At 38.1% G+C, this 22654-nt stretch overlaps 1 protein-coding gene across 1 annotated transcript in view; it reads right to left on the bottom strand.

Moving 5' to 3' along the window:
- The window catches only part of RNASEH2B (ribonuclease H2 subunit B), a 39059-nt gene that overhangs the window by 4977 nt on the left and 11428 nt on the right, over positions 1 to 22654 (bottom strand). The window contains exons 2-9 of the mRNA XM_057367388.1: positions 21850 to 21921; positions 18888 to 18995; positions 16554 to 16630; positions 13861 to 13981; positions 7565 to 7629; positions 6253 to 6346; positions 3187 to 3265; positions 2361 to 2403 (exon numbers count right to left, since the gene is read on the bottom strand). Coding sequence (XP_057223371.1) covers positions 2361 to 2403; positions 3187 to 3265; positions 6253 to 6346; positions 7565 to 7629; positions 13861 to 13981; positions 16554 to 16630; positions 18888 to 18995; positions 21850 to 21921 — 659 coding nt within the window. The remainder of the gene's footprint in view (positions 1 to 2360; positions 2404 to 3186; positions 3266 to 6252; positions 6347 to 7564; positions 7630 to 13860; positions 13982 to 16553; positions 16631 to 18887; positions 18996 to 21849; positions 21922 to 22654) is intronic.

The raw sequence follows: 22654 nt of genomic DNA, 5'->3' as shown, positions 1-22654 counted from the left end.
TAGGAGTCAGGCAGTACTAGGATTAAGTGAGAACTGCCAAAAAGTCATGCTGAATTAGACTTTGGAAAGGAAATTAAAACAAACAAACACTACAAGGTTGTTTAGCCACAGAGGCAAAAAGAGAATTAAAAAAGAGAAAGTGAAGCTGCTATACTGTAAGGATTGGATAGATATTAAAGTYAATCTGTGTATGGACACAAAATGGAAGAAATCAGTTGCCTCAGTAAATAATTTTCAATAAATGTATCTTCTTTATTTTCAATAAAGATGAAGAGGTTAAGCACAGGGGAAGAAAAGAGAATAGAAATCACTCTAATCAAGATAGAAGTAAAACTCAATATGCTGACCCAGTTGGAAGACCACAACAGAAATCACAGGATGCGAGGCAGAACCTGACAAATGTTATATCAGGCAGGGACCATATCACTGCGGAGTAGCCAAAGGCCCATCTCTATGTAAGAGAAAGAAAGAAAAATAATAAAGGAGTAAATGAAACATAGAATCACAAAGTGGTTTGGGTTTGAAGGGACCTTAAAGATCATCTAGTTCCAACTCTCCTGCCATGGGCAGGGACATCTTCCATTAGACTAGGAGTCTCAAAGCCCCATCCAACCTGATCTGGGATGGGGAGTACATTTCCTGGGATTGGGAGTTCACATCTCTGGGCAACCTGTTCCAGTGCCTAACCCCTCACACCTAATTTAAACCTATCCTCTCTTCCAGCTTAAGGCCACTGCCCTTTGTCTTGTCACTACATGCTCTTGTAAAAAGTTTCTCAGCTGCTCTCTGGTAGCCCCCTTTAGGCACTGGAAGGTGGTGTAAGGTCTCCTTGGAGCCTTCTCTTCTCCAGGCTGAACAACCCCAACTCTCTCAGCCTAAGAACGAAATACAGGTAATGCCTACTAACTTGTCYTTGTTTTCTCACATATAACAGATTATCTGGCAACATAATGTSAAGGATTGCCAGAGGACTTGACATAGTGCCACTTAAGCTGCAGAAATGACAGAAAACAAATACTGCATAAGAAGTTTAAGGTRGGTGAGAAACTAGGAAAAAGGGAAACAAAGACAAATAATGCAGAAAGGGATGTCATTGGATCAGATGGAGAGTACTAGTTAATTGCTAATTAAAGATAACAGAATGCTAACATTTGCTGAATGTACACCACTGAGTAGCATTATGAATACTAAAAGAGCTTTTAACACCGTGAAAAAAAGCCAGGGAACATTCAAGACTGGAAATATTAAAACCAGATTAAAGGTACACAAGAAGTAAAAGGTCATGCACACAGCAACTAACTGCATGAATTTCTTGTAAATCTGAGAACTGATCAAGTAAAATCTGCAGTGGAAAAAACCCCAAAACAACTGTGTGTCTAAACTATTAACAGCATGACTGAGAGCTATCTGGTACAGCAGACATCAAAAGAGGCCAATGGGATTCTGATCTGTAATGGGACAAAGTATTTCTAGCTAAGACAAGAAGGGAAGAATGCCATCATATTGTATGAGTAAAGGTTTTATCAAAAATCATAACACATTTTTCTGGTCACCTGCTTTGAAACATTTGAATTCACCTGGGAATAGATGTAAAGAAATGTTTCTACAATGAAGGAATGGAGAACCCATCTTACACAACCAAGTTGGYTTCCCAAAATGAAAACACAAAGTATATATGTTTCCCCTTACACACTGAAAAACTAGTGTTAGGGGAGGGAAAAGAGCCGTTTCAATTTAAAAAAACAATGATAAAGTTAGCGCAAAAGGGCAGGGGAATAAACTGACTATGATTAAATTCAAGGTGGAATTTACAGATAGGTTTCTGAGAATCAGAGGAATGAGGTTATAGAACTCTCTTCCAAGAGAAGTAATGGAAAAMAAAAAAGTCCTAATGAGACTTACAGTGAAGAATGATCAGTGTATGAGAGATTATACAATACRGTTGTCAATTACACAATACGGAATCCATGACCCAGGAGGTCCCTTTCAGGGTCCTCATAAATTATATATGAAGGAAAACCTATGAGGTCATATTGTCCCATCAAGCTCCATAAAACTAAATAAGCAAAACACGTATAAAATGACTGCTGATCGAAACCATAAAATATGCCTCTTTTCCCCTCCCCTGTTTTAAACAGGAAAACCAACCAAAATATTCCTTATTAGAAAATATGAGTTACCTGGTAAATTTCTTGTGTTGTTTCAGACTGGCTTTTCACAAGGCCACTTTACTTATTGTACTGTATTTGCACCCAGTGTACTGTATTTGACCAGTGCTTGATCTGGTCTAGTTTCARTAATAATTCAGAGAAATTAACTTACAACACAATGTATCTATCAATATCTTAAAGTTCTCCTACCTTCAGTGGTGGCTCTGGTGCTGAGCTTCTGAGTTCTGGGAGCCTGCAGAACAAAAGATTTTAAATTATAAATTAAGACAGATGAATTGCACAAGCTAAAGTTTGTAATTCCTTCTTCACAAAGGCTGCTTTGGTTATCAGCTGCCCATATGTGGCAAGAACTTGGAAAAAAAAGCAGCTCATGGACTCTGTATTTCTGACTTATGAAACTGTTCAGCTGTGGGCTTCAAGCTACAAATTGCACACTTTCCAAAGGCCACAACAGAAGCCTTTGAACAGAAGTGAACTGATGAGTAGGTGCAGAGTCTCAGTGATGCTTGAAGCCAAGTCTGCTGCTGGCAGGGAACACCAGGATGAGGATGTTGGCTCACCTTCCAGATATAAACTAACACAGGTTAGATAAGTAAAGTCAAACCCCAACAGTACTGAGTGAGTAGTGAAAAGGAAAGAGGCCTGGGGATGAGGACTCTACTCCTGGCTCTGTTGTTTGTGCTTGACAAATCTGGACAACCTGCTTTAACTCTTTGGATTTTCTTCCCATTTGCTATAAAATAGGATATGTTACTCAGGGTTTCATCATGCAATGGTGATAACAGACATATCTGACTCAATATYACATCTCCCCCAGCACATGGTCTTACCACCACAGGAAAGCCAGAAAGACATAATCTACATTTGAAAAATCATGTTTTAAGTGTGGCAAATACAATCGCATTGTGTCATTCACTGCAACCTTGATGAACATATCTCAGTATTCAACAGAAATGACCAAACAGACATTAATGCATGTCATGTAAGGCTATCTGCTAGCTGATAAAATACTTACCCTAAGTATTTTAAAAACTCCTTACTCAGATCTTCAGGAATATATTCTGATATTAACCCATGGGCATACCGTACATAGTCTTCAGGAAGAGGTCAGGGAGTGGGAAGGAGAAGAAAAAGAACATACAAGTGATACAGTCACATTGCTTTAGCCATGTTACATGTGCTACCACAGCATAAAGTTGAATTAACGGTAAGAGACTTCTAATGGATACACTGTGATGCTTTTCTGTGTTGAGTAGTTTATGTTATATGACACTTGTAGGTTTATTTAAAAAGTAAATACTTACTACACTCACTTTGTCAGCACATGTTATTAATATCTGCTGCATGTACTTTACAAAAGCTGTTCACTTTCTGAGAATACTAGATATCATGTATTTTTCCCCAAGAAATTAAATTTTAAAAACCTGCAAAAGTAAAAAGCTGACTCAACAGAACAGGCAATCATTAATTTTAAAGCATCTGGATCTTACAATTATTTGGCAAGGGCTTCACTACTAAAGAACATTTTCTGGCTTCAACTGAAAACAATTAGATGAGACAATGAGTCTATTTCAAAGTCTTGTACTTAATTTTCAGTACTTTATAGAAAATGCCAAGGCCTATCTAAACATCACTGGCAAGACAGGATAATTATCTGTGGAAATATGAACTAYTAGAAGCTGTTTTCAGTACAGGGCACTCCAGCTATAATTTTTTTTTSAGAGACTGGGAATAAAAAAGTGACCCTTTTTATAACATGAAGTCCTAAACCAGATCTTTTCTGGTCACGTTCTACACAAGCACTTACTGATTGTAGGCTGGATTTTTTAGACTTGCCGTTGTTGAGGCCGCTAGCGAGCAACTGCACCCATGCACAGGAATCATTTGCTAGACAGACACTAAGTTAAAATTTCCCTACACATTTCGACAATTCAGAAGCACATGGTATAGCAGCCTTAAGGTGGGAAAGAACTATTTCTTTAGTGCTGGAGATAAATTTCCTATTTTTTTCCTCCTTTTGTCTTTTTTAACCCAAAAAGCTCAATGCAAACTGGCATTGAAGGAAAAGGCATTAACAAACTGACAATGCAGCACACACATTTCAACTATACTGATAATAAATCCTTAGTATCACCTATCTGCTCGTCTCCTTCCTGCACTGCTGGGATTCATCAAGGATTTGTCACTCTCTAAGCCCACTTCAGGTTCAGGAGAGAACAAGAAACAATTCCAACCCAAGACAATTTCACCTCAGCTCTTGATATCTCCAATTTATTGCTGAAGAAAAATATTCCCATAATCTCACTCTGCATTATGACACTGAACAGTGAGTCCAAGTCAACTACTATTATTTCTCACTAAATACAAAATCCCTTCCCTTTGCATTTCTGACTCAAAGCAGTCTTCACTGACTTCCTTTACCAATTTTAAAATACCACTATTTGCTTCCTAGGGAGTCTGTGTTCTCACCCTAGCCTACCTTTGTTTTTAACCTTTTGTCAAGCATGAGGAATATTTGCACACCTCCCTTCTTTGTCCTCTGAATGTAATATTCAAGTCTCACATGATACACCTCCCGTACTTCCCTATCTGCTCTCATATCCTCCCATATTTTTATCCTACAACATCTGTAAACGTTACCTACATACACCCACCTATTTTTAAGAGACTGAAATTTCATAATACCTCTATGAAAGCAATTCTCTACAGAAATAAATTGCACTGTCAAAGCAATGAAAGGATCAGACAAGAAAATGAGTCTTATTAGAAATTAGTGTTGAGTAATGTCCATTGACTTCCTGTCACTCACCTTGCCACATACAGTGGGACTACCTCCAAAACTCAACTACTTTAAACCCCAGTATTTCCTATTKCAATGGTTCTTTCTTAAATATGAAAACCCAAGGTTTTTAAAAAGACTGTTATAACCATGTCACTGTAAATAGATCAAGGTGGAAAAAAACCACTGCAGATGAAATATTTAATTACAATTTCAGAGAAAAAGTATTTAAGCATAGTCAAGATGGTTGTTGCCAGAACACGTCCCCCTTTCTTTAAAAAAATAGGGGTTGGGTGAAGAGCTACTGTAAAGTTAAAGTCACAAGTTTTGCAACTTTGTCTCTTTTTAAAAACCATATATTAAAATCTCTGTTCTATAAAACTATTTGCCTCTTAAATCTCATTTATGTTGTTTCTGTGATATCATTACTTGGTAGCTCATTTTCCACTTTGTCAGCAACCTGCTTTGTTTCTCCTTAATTTTTAACAGCATGAGGGCTTCTGAATGTCTTTGTAATAAGAAACAATTTGCTTTGGTTCATCTTGCTCTAAACCTCTCTTAATTGTCATTAACACTCAAAGATTTTATTCCAAGTCCATTTCCAGCTTTCTCTACAGAATTTCATATCGCAGTAACATTGAGTACATCGCCCTCACCAGCAAAATGGTGAAGCATAGAAGCAAACAGGATCACACTTTGCTAACAAAACTGTCAATTTCAGGGCAATTTAATACACAAATATTAATGAACTTTTGCCCTTAATATTTACACATTTATGTATTTTATACATTTGTCACATAAAGTAATGCTTGGACCATGAACTTGCTCTCTGTGACTGTGACTTCCTACAATCCCATTTTGAAGAATTATATTAATGCTAATATGCTCATATTACATGCACCCTAATACTAACAATAATAAAAAGAAGCATGTTTTAATACAGAGACACTTACTGGGTGGGCATATATTATAAGTAAATGTCCTATTGTCTAAGACAGGCTCAGTTCAGCAAAGCACTTCAGCATATATTTCACTGAGAAAAATGTTTTCTCCTTGAACTGTGGAGAAGATAAAACAACCCCAGCTGAGATCTACTGTTAATTACAATGTCATCTGATGAAGATACCAAGGAATCTGGAAAAGCTAGGGCACAGAGTCACAACTTACACAGAATTTTCCATACAAGGAATAAATTTACTGCAAAGGCCAATTTCAACATATTTTAGTTTCTAATCACGTGTTTTATCTCTACTTATGTGACTTCACAAAAATGGAATTCATGAACCTGTTTAGTTTTCTTACCTTCCTGAGTGTCTGTGATCTGTTTACTGTTGACAAATGTACTTGCACCTACAGATACATTGTTGCTTTTAAGTGCTTTCACTGTTTGATTAACCTACAGAAAACCAAAGAAGGAAATGTCTGTATCAGTATTGTTATGCACATGTTAATGCAGTGACAAAGCTCTTGTAATTTTGTTTCAAGCATATAAAACACTCAAGTTATGGACTGTGGTGAAATTTAATATACATTTGTAATGACTAGCATATGAGCTCAAAAAACCCAAAGAAACTAGCATGACTTTGAACATACTGCCTTGGCAACACAGCACCAATTTTGCAGCACCCTAAGATGAGCTGAGCTACTCCAATCCAACAGCCATGACTATGCAGGTGAGAAACACACCTGACCAGAGAATGCCTGAGCTCAGCAGGACCGCAAAGGCAGTTCTGGTAGAAATCAAAGGTTAAGGACTTTACAGAGCACTGCTGTGCTGGATCTGGGAGAGGGAATTGTCGGAAGAAGGTATTTTACATTACRCAAAGATACCTGTTCATGTGTAAATATCCAGATAACCATTGCAAAACAGATATTCCCATGCCTCATCACTGTAGAAAGCGGACCAGATTTTGTGCTTGTATTGATCAGTTTAAATGATAAGGCCTCATCATGTGATTCATACCATCTTTTTCTATAGAGTGGCATCACATAAAGGACACACGTGCATGAGTAAAATTAAATTCACCTTCTTTATACCAAAACAAAGACCCCATCATGCTTAGCTTTAACACTAGTTTACTCTGCCATATTGTACAGACCTCTTGAACAGCATGATTGGATCAGGATAATAGCACTCAAACCAGGACCATTCTGAGCGAATTTGGCCAAAACTTGAGGAAACACATTCGTAGCACAAAACCAGGGCAGTTCTGCCCACCTTCAAAGCACAGCAGAATATAAAGCTGTACCAACCAGAGTACATGGTTGTACTTTCCTCTAGCCCATCTGTGAAAGGGACAAAGCAGAAGGCAAGCCCCTTACCTTATACAAAGCCTACAGTAATAAGCTGACAGCTTCTTCTGCCTACCCATATCCCATGAGTCGTTTTCATAGCCAGTCCCATCAAAAAGAGAAATGCAACAAGCTTGTTAATATCTCTAACACCTGATCACATTTCCAAGTGCAGCAACTTTACTGGGATGTCTGTCCTTGGACAGGACATGTACCTTAAACTGAGGCACAGCATGTATCTCAAAACCAGATATGGACAAGCTAATAAGCATTTCCATTTTAAACATATAGCAGTTTTTAAAGCAAAAGAGAAACACAATACCTTTTTCTTTAACCACTTCAGTGTCTTCTCTTGGCTGTATTTGTGGAATTTCTGACTGCCAATCTCTGAGAAAAAACAAGCAARGGGAATAAAGTCATGTCTGGTTTGGACTGCATTTTCAATATATTTAAAATCTTTTAACTTGCAGATACAATATAGAAGTTAATTTGTGTCTTGCACATGTTTGATATCAGGGCAGTAAGTTTCAAAAGTACTGGAAACATAAAAAAATAAACAGACTGAGCTGATATGAACAAGTCTGAACAATCTGACAGTGCTTTAATTAGGACCTAATCCAGCAAAGCACGTATTTTATTTACTGATGTGTAATCTTGGGCTGCCTGAATTCACTAAGACTCTTCTCAAGCCCTKGTAGTTTCACTTCACCTTCACTGCCCTGTGTCACCAGACCAGAGATTTTAACTAAATAGCTACAACACAAAATGTTGGCTCCACATTTCTTTTTTATTCTTTTCTTTTAAACAACTAATATCTTAAATCTTTATGTACTTAATTCCAGCACCTAATAAAGTGTTATCACAGAGTTGATTACTGAAGCTAAACCATCCACCTCTTCAACAAACCCTTTCCTTATCATTCTCCTCTCGCATGCCACAGAGAGACTAAAGCAGAATTTTTACTTCTACCCACCTTTTACGTAATTCAATATAATGTCAAAAGAAAATACAGAGTTCAAAATAGTGARACACACTCTTTGTGGGAGGAAGTACGAATCACTCATGATTTACTGAGCAACCCATTAACTCGATGATATAAGAATTTCAGAAAGTGCTTCCCCTGTGATATCAAGGAGATCATGAACACTTGCTATTCCCATGTGATCAATTATCAGGAGACACGTGAGTTCAAAACACTCAGGCAAAAGAGAGAGAAAACTGCAAAGGCTCAGGGAAATTTCAGTATAAAAATTCAGTATTAACTCAAAGAAAGCTACATTTGGGAAATGGAATGAGATGCCTAATTGGATTTCATAGGAGATTTTGGAGCCTGCTGCTTCAGTCTTTTACTTTAACAGGTATTTCAGTAAGTTTTAATCTTCTGCATACCATTCCCATAAATACCTACATCTGTTTCATGTCATTTACTGAATACGGTGTCATATTCCAACACTCATTTCATGGATTTTGCTTCTCCTCTGGCAAACAACAACATATTATTTATGATTCCTTCAGCATTTCCTTCTTTGGGGTTTATCTTGGCTCTTTCAAATTGCACACAAATAGTGAACTATTATATGCTCTTTCTGTATGCATGGTAAGGGGTATGGAGAGGTCAAGGAAAGCTGTTTGCAAGATAAAAGTTTAAATCTGTCTCAACAGTTGTACAATAGCAAAATAAAAAAAATTCTTCAGAGCAAAGATGAAAAATACACTAATATACACTTTGCTTTACGATGAGTTGCAGGTAATTAGCTGTGACACTGTTGGCTGCAGCCTTTAGGACTTAGAAGTCTAAGCGGCTCTGAAAGAAGCAGAAAATGGAGAAATGCTCTTGGTAATTGAACCTGCTTCTCAAAGGGCTAATGCGGTTTGGGTTCAAACACAGTGAGTAAAATTCTCTTRTCTAAGAAAGTTCGAGGAAGGGACATCCTCTGGGCACCATCCCCTAACCCATGCTGAAAAGTAATTCTAGTCTGGATTCCCAGGCAGACTCCCCCACAACAGCGTGATTCAGAGTGACTCAGTCAGGGAAATGAAACGTAGAACTGTGAAGCCATTTTCATTAAAACATGTGAAAAATAATTACACTGAACCCTTCAGAGATCACTTTGTTTGAAAATATTTTGTGTGCTTGACAGTTTTGAGTATTAAACTCTAGAAACTGACAATATTTGAGACCTCTGAAGAATTAAAGTGAGTTATGAAAGTCACAAACTGCTGACAAAAGGATTCAATATTGGAACGTAGATTTAACATGTGATGCACATTTGATATTGGTGAGAGTTAGCAACTATGTTTGATAATATGAGTATATATTGGAAAGCTTTTTGTTCCCTAATGTGTCTGGTGCCTATAAAACTGGTCTGAGACATCTGGAAAGATTGGGTTTGAGAAATACAGATGGAATATAAGTAGTTCTACAATTAAATAATATGTTCAGTGATCGGGTAATCGCTATGTAGACTTGGAAGTTTCCCTGATGTATTGTTGAGCAAACTGCCTAAAGCACATTTTAACATCCATTTTCTCAGTGTTTTCCATAACTCTGAAACTCATATGGCCCCTTTTTTCCTACCTTCTGGGAATACAAGCTTGGCAATATTATTTAGTKATTCTAATCAGGTAAGTTTTCTTGGCTCTTCATGTTAATCACATCAGACAAGATCACAGTGCAGCTTTTGCCTTGCAAAATGAAACAAAGACTAACACTCTAGAACTGCAATTCATAACCCTTTCTTAAACCCTCTCTACTGTACTTTCTATCCAATGTCGGAATTTATTAGCAAACAACCTGCCTCACCCAGATTTAGTGAGCTGTAACACATCCTTTCCCCAACTACTAAAGCAGGTTGTTCAGAATTTAATTCAGCTAAATGAATTTTCAGTGCCCTTCAACAATGAGGCCAGGGAAGGTGGATTTTCTGCTAATTCAGTAAGTGTAAACTGTGAGTGCTCTGGGGTAAGAATTTGTTAGACAGATGTTAAATGTCTTAAGACTAAATGAAGAGTGAAATAATTATGTTGTTAAGTTCTGTCAAGCACAAAAGAGCTGCAGAAACCTCAACACAATGGGTATTTCTTGCCCTAATGCTCTAGCCCTTAAACGAGAAAGGCTACAAAGTGGACAAGAGGTCTTAAGAGCTAGAAAAGAGTGAATACTTTAAGTCATAATGCTGGTATTTTTCACAGGCAATAAAAGACATGAGAATATGAAACACATAGAAGTGGATTAAATGGAAAGGTGATGTGTGCATGACAGGCAAGCAAGTGCCAATGGGTTTGTAGCATAACAGTGCTCTTGGTGTTTAAAAAAAAAAAGAGAGAAATCCTAAGAACAATTCCCACTGTTACYGAGAGCTCAATCCAAACCTGAACAAGAAAAAAAGCAGCATGGCCATGCCTGAGAAAATCCAAAAACATCACATAAAGCTGATGTGTGCATCCGCATACAGCTTTTATGACAAAAGCAATTTTCAGCTTACATTTAAAAACAAAACCCAAGAAGTGAACACAACTTCTTCAACAGCTAATCATTTGTTGGCAAAATGATACAAATTTATAGATGTACATAATACATTAATGAAAATGCRAAGAAACCAAAACAGTAAAGCATTTTCACTACTGTCTAACAGAATCCAGTTTATGGGAGGATGCTATGACAGATAACAAATACAGTATCAGAATGGGTACAGAAGTTAGATCAAGACACAAGATCATGTCTATAGCAAATACTTCAAAGAAAGTTTTTATTTTGCCTTCAGTAAGAGAAAATAAATACTACCTAAAGGCTGTACTGTTGTTTGGAGGTAGTGCCCCTTAAAAAAAAAATCTAAACCTTCTCCTAAGGTTCCTATACAGACTTAGGTTTGAAAGCCAAAAGGATCTGGCATCATTTTTCATCTTCTCAGATGGGTGACCAACCTGACCTCCTTTATGACTATGTGATCCACTTAGTGGATGTGCGAAAGGCTGTGGATGTTGTCCATCTAGGGAAAGCATTTGACACTGTTTCCCACAGCACTGTCCTGAAGAAGCTGGCAGCTCATTGCTTGGACAGGCGCCCTCCTCACTGGGTAAAAACCAGTCTGGATGGCCAGGCCCAGAGAGTGGTGGTGAATGGAGTTACATCCAGCTGGCAGCTGGTCACTACTGGTGTCCCCCAGGGCAAATATTTTATCTAATAACTTTATCAATGATCTGTATGAGGGGATTGAGTGCACCCTCAGTCAGTTCAGATGACACTAAGCTGGGGAAGAGTGTCAATCTGCTGCAGGGTAGGAAGGCTCTTGCAGAGAGATCTGGACAGGATGGATCGATGGGCTGAGACCAACAACATGAGGTTCAACAAGGCCAGGTCCCAGGTCCTGCACTTTGGCCAAAACAACCCCCTGCAGTGTTACTGGCTGGGGGCAGAGCGGCTGGAAAGATGCTCAGCAGAAAAGGACCTGGGGATGCTGGCTGACAGCAGCTGAACATGAGCCAGAGTGTGCCCAGGTGGCCAATGGCATCCTGGCCTGTATCAGCAATAGTGTGGCCAGCAGGACCAGGGCAGTGACTGTCCCTCTATACTCAGCACTGGTGAGGCCACACCTCAAATCCTGTGTCCAKTTCTGGGCCCTACACTACAAGAAGACATTGAGATGCTGGAGCAAGGCAATTGCACTGAAGTATGAGCCAGTCTCTTCTGTCACGTGTCAAGTGAAAGGACAAATAGAAATGGCCTTAAGTTGCACCAGGGGGTGCTCACATTAGATATCAGAAAAATTCGTTCACTGAAAGGCTGGTCAGGCCTTGGAATAAAGTGCCCAGGGCGATGGCAAAATCACAGTCTCTGGAAGTGTTCAAGAGGAGTCCAGATGTGGCACTTGGAAATACAGTTTAGGAGTGATTATGGTAGTGCTAGGTTGACACTTGGACTAGACCATCTTGAAGGTTTCTTCCAACCTTGATAATTCTGTGATTCTCTACACAGACGTTTAATAGCTATTCTCTCACCCTGGCTATTTATCCTGTGTTAGACAAGTTGTAGGGCACAGCATTTGCATGAAAGCTTAAAAATACTTTTTAATAGAAATACTTATCACTTCATGAGAAGGCAAAGAGGTTTTGCATTTCAGATGCACTTGTTCTAAAGATGCCTTCTCCAAAATCAGAACTTACCCAAAGGAAAAGGTTGTTTGGTCTGTAGGTACTTTCCGAAATCCAGAAGGAACAGTAGTATTACTCCACTGTTATGTGTGTATGGAAGCACATAATTCCAGCTATCCCAGTCCCAAATACAATGTGACAACAGCCTCACTACCTAGATTTTCTGCTCTCTTGTTAAAGTGTGTATTTTCAATGGAAACATGTCCTGCGCTGAACTTCAAATGCACTTCCCTACCTTGCTGTGTATGTACCATACCGAGCCAAAAAAACTTACACTTATGCACCTAAACCAACTCACAGCTTCCCCACCCCACACACACCTTAATGTTCTATACATGTAGGAAAAGTTCTGGTGTTTTACTCAGCAATTTTTATTCTTCCATCTTAGCCACTTCCTGGTTATCTGCAGATCATCTAAGTATTTCTTATATAGATCAATGACAAGGGTCAGCTTGCTTTGTGAAAGCAAATTATTAATGTACATAGCTTTTAATCTATCTTTTAATTTTAACCTCAATTCCTTAGAGGAGCTCTATTGCATAAGAATCAGACAGCTTAGTGGTTTTGCACTTAGAAGTGCAAAAGATTCCTGCACCTTGTCTTGCAGATGTCCATGTGCATGTAGGTAAATCCCCATTCCCTATCAGGCAGATTGCTATTTAAAGAACTGATGCTAAAAACTGAGGTCTTGCACCTTTTGCAGGTCTGCAAACCTGTGGAAATTATGTCATGCTCCTTTCCCTTCCCTAGAAAGCACATATGGTTGGTCCTCAAATAAAATGAAAGCCTCTCCCCCTCCCCCACCAAAGGGAATTCTTAGCAAAGGCTGAAGAWACTATGTACAGAATTGTCAGCTTGCTAACTTTTTCCATTTGGGTTTTCTTTCTCATATACTTATGCATCCCAAATCAACTTTTATATTTTAAAGCAAGTCTTTAAGCTTAAACTCACAACACTAAATTAGGCAAAACCAGAAAACCTGTGTTCTCCTTTCTCAGCAGCACATTCACTCTTCTGCAGCTTTTTTCTATTTATTGTTTCAATGCTTTGGGACAAAGGGTGAAAAAAAGTCAAATGGACTGCTTCTTCCACACCAGACCATTCTACCCTAAATAAAGAACTTAGAGAGATGTAAAATTCTGATCCAAGTCAAAGAAAGTTCACAGCATATACGTAATGTTGAGAAGCCAGCTTCGATCAGTTTGTCATTTGTATGACACCTAGCAACAAGACTGCATGAGTTTTTCAGAGTTACAGCAGATAATCTGAGATCCACACATTTCTATTCACAAGACTGCAAYGACAAACTGTAAGCCTAAGCTTCTGTTTTTAAACTACAGCTGTGTCAGGCACTTTGGTTGTGCGTTAAAGGAAAAAACAACATTTAAATCTATCTCATAATGAGGTGACACTAACAAATTGAGTCTTTTTTTTTTCCGCCCTCCCGCCCTGGCCCTTTTTTTTCACCTTTTTCTTCTGTCACATGCTGTATGTACTGTTTAACATCTGCACACTTCAGCAGCAATGGGCAGCTAGGGTATTCTGAGTCTAGCACAACTTGATCAAGTGGCTGGAACTTTCCTTGCAGCTGAAAATATATCAAAGGGATTGCAAAAGCATTAGTAAAATGTTAAGACACATATACACACACTACACACACATATATAAATATATATGCATGCAATGGCCATAGTTTTAAAATAAAGGATTTAAAGAAGATCATATTTTGAACGGTAACACGACACATTCAGAAACCGATTACAAAGCAAGCTATAAATATTTATTTCAGACCAGTAAATATCTGCAAAATGCTGAACTCTTAAAACACTGCACTTAAAAGGCGAAATTTAAAACAACATGGGGAGAAACTAATGTGAAGTACAGCAGGATTTTTTGGAAGATGACATAAAACACGGTAGTCAGAGTGTGCCAATAGTGTTTTAGACCAAAACCTGCTGGATTAAACCCAGTGTCATAACTTCCATTCAAATTTTACTTTTCCTTCCACAAAGATAAATCTCAAAGGAACAGGGCAGCTTCTGGAACACAGTATTAACCTTTCACCTCTTCAAAGTCAATTCCAGTTTGGCCAGAGTAGGGATATAAAGTGATTTTGGCACAACTTAAATAGCCCCACACATGACAGAACCATCAAACAAATTTTGCCACTGCCAAACAATGCATAATCATTCAGCATGGTTTGGCACAACTGGCAACCTTCCCTTTGGAAAGATCCTTTAGCGCATCACTACAAAGACTCTGTGAGCTTCTCATGTTTAGAGAGTGCRTGGTCTCTGCAGCCAAGGCTGTACTCATTATAGCGGTCAGAATGAAAAAACGCACTTGGGTATACTGCTTTCACTATTAATTAATTCTCTTGCTAGACAGTCAGAGGCTTAATAAAAGTAACCACCTATTTGTTAAATCACAATAAAACCAAGAAAAATATCCCAAACAAACATACAAAAAGCAAAGCCAGAAAGTATTTAGAGGKTTTTTTCCTCCTTAAAAAGGAAAAGGCACAATAACAAAGACAAAAAGATTTATGAGACACAAAAATAAAGCTGGCATAAACTCTTCCTTATAGAAAACTTACCTGCTTGTGTCTCAAAGCAGGACAGCTACATTTACATCATGCATRGGCACAGAGCTTAAACCAAGAAAAGTGCTGTATAGCAGATGGCTCTGCTCAGAGACACACTAAGTAATCCTGCATCACACTATCAAAATCAAAGGACAGTGCAAAGGATGATCCTAAGATACCCAGTGACATCCATGCATTCAAGCTCGAAGCGATTGTGCTGCATTCAAGCTAACCTTGCAAAAAGACTTCCCTTTACTGTAGAATACACTAACTTCAGCAAGGCACTGCAGAAATGCATTTGCCTTTTTTTAGGAGCCAGAACAGCTCTGTGCATTTATCTGGCATCATGCCTGGCCTAGAAAATCAGAAAACCTGGAAAACAATGTACCACAAAAGCAAAGGGTAGCACAGGACTYGTTCCATGCACAGAAATAGCAGCAGTAATTGCCCTTCACTCAGGCTACCTCAACACCTCTCCACACAGAGAGAGGAGATTTACTGCTTCCCTAATTTAAATTTGGTATAAGGCTTTCAAAGGGATGATGAATTCAAAGAAAGCACAGTACCCAGGGAACAAGTTAAACTATTCCTTTTGAAATTACTCCTTCTGATGGATCATCCTGACCACAGAAATACAGATGTATTCATCTGCACACCCTATACCTTAAATAATTAAAAAATAATTACAGAACAATAAGTTAATACTACAAAGGTGCAGGAAGACTTTTTATCTTCACCACAAAGAAAGTTGTTCTCCTGCATTTGCCACTTGCACTCTAAAGCAGAAAATAGCAAGCAACCTTTTAAGGCATTCTTTTAGAGCAAAAACTCTTAGGATGCATAAAGGGAAACTATTGTCTCCACAAAACAAAACAAACCTACAAATAAACTTAACATTTCCATTTTATTTTGTACCCTTTCTTTCACAGGCTGTTTATAAAAAACAAATCAGTAAATTTGCCTATAACTTCTGATRTATTTCAGAAATTTAAGTGGGTTTTGCTACATCCATGATGAATCAGTGAAGCCATTTATTAATTATCCAACTTTTTGGTACTTTCCAATTGCTATTCTGTGATTTGGTATCAYTACAAATACTGCTTCTAAAAAGGAAATGTTTCCTTTCAAGTTCAAACTGCCACAGAAATGTTCCTCCTTCCTCTTCCATAGCATCCAAATTATTCTTTTCCCCTTCTTTCCCAAAATAACCATCTGCTGAAGTCTCAGAAAGGGCACTAGTTTGTTTTGATCTGRTGACATGTCAGCATTTTAAATTCAATAGTTCTGGGACAGGTTCTCACAAAAAGACAAAAGAGATTCTCTTCTTCTCTTAAAAAAGGAGGTGATTACAGCTTGTTGAGATTGAAAGCTGACTCTTGTAACATAATTTACCAACCATAAAAATTGATGCAAACAAAAATACTTCTCGGTATTAAGATAACTCTGCTTTAAATGCAAATTATATTTCCGTTATTATGGAAGCCACTCTTTGTAAATTAACGTAACTTTTGCAGAACTGAATGCACAAATAATGTTTCCTCCTGAGAATTCCAGAAAAAAAGTAAAGCAGGCTTACCTCCTTGTCTGCCTTTATGAGGTAGTAAAGTATCAGAAATAAGGGGTCCACTGGTGTAATGAACAGTAGGCGCCCATCTAGGTGACAGACATGCAAAAGTAAGCTTACATAATATATTGACTTTTTGGGGTTTAGGATGTTTTTTATGAGTGAGAAGAGCATTTTTTTTTTTAAGAATCCCAATATTTTAATAAAATGGACATGAAAATTGTATTTGTAACTTTACATTAAAAATACAGAGATAACTCAATTGTCTACCCTGCCAAACCAATGCACAAGCTCCACTTCAGGACTTCTGGCTTCATGTACTCTGCGATTTGCCTTTTTTCTGGACTGTATTAAAACCAGTAAAATTGAAGCTGCCCTCTGTTGGCAGATTTGAGGGCAACAGAAACTTGGTTTGGGATACCAGAGATTCAGCAATACTCCACCTCCAACAATGGGCAAGGCAACACTGCTGGCAGAGGAGATAAGMAGGAGAAAAGAGAATTTCAAGAGTTAGCTCAGTTACAGCTGCTTCTCATCTGTAAAGGCAGGGTCTGATACAGTCTCTTAACGAAACATAACAAACTTAGAGCAGAGAACGTGGCTCAGTATGTTGCATTCAAGGTTACACACAAAGGAAGAACATTGAAACAGCCACCTCTGTCCATCTGGAGTTCATTGCAGGACAATGGCTTAGTCAGGCTTTGTGTATAATTGTAGATAATTGGAAACAATGTAACATCAAGGAAATACACTAATGAGACCAAATAATTGATGACAATTTGACAGTAATTAGTAAACCAAAAGCAAATAAATGTCATCTTTTTGTTTTAAATCACATGATTAGGACAATTAAAGAAAAGCAAATCTGATTATGATGGCCCTAAAACTAACAAAAGATTGAGTGGGAAGAACGTGGTTTRGGCAAAGCTGATACCCAACCTAACATCTGTGTTACTAACATGATGCTCTGTGTGAGGCAAAGCAAGCACCAGGATTACTCACAAACAAAAAAACCTTTGATACTGAAACAGGAAGAAAAAAAGCCACTAGCCACTTTCTCAAAGCTTCTATTTAAATGCTTTCCACTCAACCTCCAGGAAGAGTTATTTTTGTTTGTTCTAAAGATTCAGACTCACTAGAGGTGTATAAAGACCTCCGCCTTTCTCTGCAGATAATTAGATAATTTGTTTTAACTGCAAACACAGAGCTTTTTTGTGTTGTTCTTCTCCTGACCATTTCAGAGATATAGCAGCCCTAGCATTCAGGAACAATTTTTCCACTGTATCTTTTAAAGAAAACTGAGGGCATGATTCCTTAAGGCAACTGTTTCCCAAGGGCCAAAATAAAGGTTAGAAAGGGAGAGAGAGAATACAATGTAGACATAATAGGGAGCAGGGAGCAGACCCAGTCTGTTGGCTCACCCCCAAGATGGAGTAAAGAAAAGCTCACAGACATACTGCTTGCACTGCTTTACGTGTCTGCAGAGGATGTTTAAAAGTTAGCACACACTTTGGGATATTACTGTTAAAGAAGGCATATGTCTGGAAGGTTTGCTTTTATTTATTACTATAACCGGACTTTCCTCTAATGAAAAGGAATAAAATAAATATACCTTAATCTCCTGAATTAATACTTATGGACATGCTGGTCTGTGGATATGCTGGCAGAGAAACACTGCTGCAATAACATCCTTACTAAAAAGGGATTGTGAAAACCRTCACAAGCAGTTACACAAGTCTCCCCCTCATTTTTAGAACAGCAAGCAGGATCAGAGAATGTCCAGGATGGTACAGACCAGCTCATTCAGACAGAACACTGAAAAGGCAGCTTCAGACAGAGGGCCTCTCCTGAGAGCCCAGCACTCAGGCTGGGGACTATAGAGGTAATTAAAAGAACGCATGACCATACATTCCAATGCTTGGAGCACTAACACACTGCTTTGCTCAGCTAGCTAAGGCCTTCCAGCCCTTTTTTTCCTTCCCATAGGACAGTACATATTAACTAACACAGAGGGCTTGCWGGTGTGATTGACAAGGAAAGATAAGCATTTTATAGCATTGCAGTGTAAATACAATTGAATTACTTACCCATCCTCCCTCCCTGAAAAAATTATAAATGAACACCTGTCTAATTGAGGCTGYCAAAGGCAACCTTTTAAAGAGAAATTACAAAGACTCTAGCCCTGGTTAAATCCATATGGCAAATGAGTCTCTCAGAAGGTGAGGATATGATGCAGCATGTCTCAAGCAACTAGGAAAAACACCTGCAAATTTACTAGAAGAGAGAGGGAAGGTCTATCTACAAACATTAGTTAAAGTTGGGGGAAAGATACATTGTGCAACTCACCTTGTTGAACAGTCTGACCTATAAACCAGGAACGATGCTCCTCGTGAAAAGCTTTTACTTCAAACAGCTGCTGTGCACCACTATTGAATAAGTAAAGGGTTGCTTCTCCTGTTGAAAAGAAATCTGGTTTGTGTTTGTAAGCTTTCACAAAAATCAAAAGAATACCCAGTATGTTTGAAGAATGTGCCTTATATACATACAGACACACAAACATACACAYATTCTACATAAACTCACTACAAAGAGAGCTCAAACAAAAAACACTATTATATACAGATGTTCATTTACCAGCTCTATAAACTAAACTGAATTTGAATCAATAAATAAGATGTGTGAATAATTCATCTTAAAACACAAAGCCTTTGATCCAAACCCAAATCAAAATCCTTCAAGAAATCAGCTTTTTTTCTGTAGTAAAGGGATAAAGTGGAAAACAAGAGAATTCCCTCTCCTTCTATCATGTTTGTCTTCAAGGTATCAGACTCTGGGTATGAGGAACAAAACTCTCAAACCTTTCATGGACTATTTGAAATAGATTTTATTTTTTTTGTGCACCAAAATGGATTGCAATGGCTCARTATGGTTAGATGTATAAAGTAAACAAGAAAGCTAGAAGAAGCTGGTTTGAAGTGCCCATCAGAACCTTAACAGTTTGGAAAAGAACAGGAAAGCTTTATTTTAGGTCRTCCCATAGCACAGGTCTACCATTTCACATTAGTTTTGGGTGACAAACACATTGCGAACAGGACTGGCATTTTCCATATGGGAAAATGGGAAGCTGTCAYAATTACAGAAGAGGCCTTCGAAATGCAATCAGCTGGGTCTCTTGGCTGAACTGCTTCTATCTTGGTTATCAAGCCCTCTACAAGRAAAAAGAGCAACTACAGCATGGTTGTCCTGCTTAAAACACAAGAACTGCAAAGCTGCACTGACTTGCAGACCATGGGCTGGCTCCAAAAAGGCTCAGTGTAAGCCCTGAAAGCTGACATCAGCACTGCTCTTCTCAGTCTGCAGACACCCCCAGGTGCGGAGGGCAGTCAGCTAAAATGGGCAGACACACAAATTCCCAAAAATGACTGACAATACATTTTTTCCCCCTTTATCCAAAGAGTGACCAGATGTTTAACCCCACTTAAGGATATAATTTCAGTTCTCTGATAATTTTTCTTTTGCATAGTGGAGGAGAGGAGCAATGAGTAGTTAGAAGGGGGAGCAAAAGTTTCAATCATTACCAYGTGCACCCTCAACAAGGGTCTACACCACAGGTTGATTGGCACCACATCAAACTACTCACAGAAGTGCTGACTGAACAAYTTCAGACTCCTACCAGTGAGCATGCTAGCCAAACTCAATGGTGAGCTGCAAAATCTTGGAAAAGGGACCCTTCTTTTTACCTAAGTATATGGTAATAATGGCTAAAAAGGACAGTCACCAGAGGATCCCCACAGTACTGTTAGGCAGAAACTCTAGGGGATGGAGAGAGAACTGGGCAGCTTTGCTCATAACATCACCAATGTTTCTTGTGTTACTTCCAAAWTGCAGTCTGATTCTACTTTATAGTCTTTGTAAGGGATAGAAATTTTGTCCTTTTACCTGTCTGTATAAAGGACGAAGCATGATTTTGTTTAATAAAGTGGTTAGCATGAATTCTAGAGTGAGCTGAATCCTTCAGTCCCTGTTTATACAATATTTGGCATCAACAATCCATCTGTTAGACCCAAACGTAAGGAAAATACATTGTGTGTTCTCAGTTCTTCAATTTTCAGACCTTGTATTTATAATAGGCTACATAACTGAAAGTTTATGCAGGCTTATAAATAAGGTCCTGTAAATTCTAAAGGAACACACCCAGGCAATCATTGCACTTCAGATTTTCCCCAGAAAACTTTCACAAGAGCTCTGATTCTACAAGGTAAACATATCTGTTTTTACACAGATAAAAACAAATGAACATCTATGTTTTTAAAAACATAACCAGAAAGTTAATATGCTACAGCAAGAAAAAATAACACAGGTGGAAAATAGACGTGGCTTTRAATTCCCACTGAAATCTGAGCAATCAGGAAACAGATAACATGATGAGTAAGTGATTTTATATTCTATATTACTATTTTGGACAATTTTCCTCTTTGAAGAACAAATATGGTTCCTATAGTGTAACACTAAAAYGTCACTAAAAAGATTTTAGTTACATACATACATGTAAATATATATAAATACAAGCAGTGAATTTCAGACCAAAAGCATAAAATTTTACAGAAAACAAACTAGCAGCTTAAGCAAAGAAAAAAAACTAGCATGAAACATGTTTTTCAAACAAAATGTTAACTCTGCAAAGGCTTACTGCAAGTTTCTGTTGCAGTATCTCATACGCCAATTATTAATCATAGAATAACAACAAATCCCTGACAAAAAGAACAACCTGACTAGAAGGAAGTAACTGTGGGGTGGTGGTCCCATTGTATCGCTTGCATTTGCTGGTTCTTTCAATATATTCTGAATTCAAAGAGCCTCATCCTCTATTAAGGAGAGAACAGACACCATGACCTGGACTATGAAAAAAAATTAGATCTAAAAATGAAAAGACTCAAAAAGCTTGGGTCACTTCTTCCAACTATATTTACTTTATATCATAAGATGAATGCAAAGAAGCCTAAATTTGGATTAAAAAAAAAGCCCAGACTCAACACCCAACACTAACGTACTTAAAAACAGAACTTAAATTACACCCCTTTTTTGTGCTGCCAATATTCCTTATGAATAAACAGTTAAACCAATTAAAATTATAGAAGAAATCMAAAATGTTTGCACAGCATTAACTGTCTGGCAAAACCAGCAGTATCTTTGGCACATAAGACTTGTACTATCATCATTATTCCAGCTTTGTGAAAAATGAATCTTTCAGTGGTGGAGAGAATCAACCAGAATTTGAACAGGCTCATGTCACAATTCCAGAACTTGCCTGTGCTCGGATTGCGCAGTTTTGTAAACAAGGGTTCGCTGTCAGGTGTCTTAGGGGGGTCAACAGCAGCCTCTGTAGGGGGAGAGGAAAAAGTTATGAAYTTGTAAATCGTGAGGTATTTCACATCTGCTTCTCCAAAACATTCAGAATTAACTGSATTGACACTTTTTGAAAACACAAACACACATCTCTACCTAAAAGTTACATGCCTGAACCCAAATTCATCCTACCTGATCAAGGCACTTAAATTATGATTCCAGACTTCCTGGCACTCTGTATCTGTCACAGGAAAGATATGCACCTGGGGACAATTTAGATTTTGAAAACCACTTCTCCCTAGAGAGCCTTCAGGCAACAGGGATCTTAAATTTGACATCCCAGTTAAGTAAGATGAACTGATATGCTGCCCTGATTAGTCACAAAGACAATGAGAATGCTTTGGTTAGTTAGGCCAAGCACAGTGTGGACATTAAAAAARTGCAAAAGGTAAAATACACATGGGAAGAAACTGAACCTTTGAAACTTTCAGGAAGTCAGATTATGCAGGAATTAGCTTATTCTAGTTGTTACTTGTGTGAAAAACATGCACACTTATTTATCTGTTATGTACAAACTTGAAAAATAAAGTGTATTTCATCCCACCAAGAAAAAGAACCTCAGGGAATACAGCACCTCTGGCTTAAGCTCCTTACACTTATTCTCTTTTCTGTATCTTTGAACAAACAGAAGACAAAAAGCAGAGCCATAAAAGTATTATCTTTCTGTGAAACTGAAAAAAAGAAGAAAACAGCTACCACAAGGATGC

Source organism: Malurus melanocephalus, unplaced genomic scaffold (genome assembly GCF_030028575.1).
Source record: "Malurus melanocephalus ecotype Western Australia unplaced genomic scaffold, MMel_1.1 scaffold_78, whole genome shotgun sequence".
NCBI lineage: Eukaryota > Metazoa > Chordata > Aves > Passeriformes > Maluridae > Malurus > Malurus melanocephalus.
The sequence above is the reverse complement of the archived record's forward strand: the minus strand, read 5'-3'. Positions and strand labels throughout refer to the sequence as shown.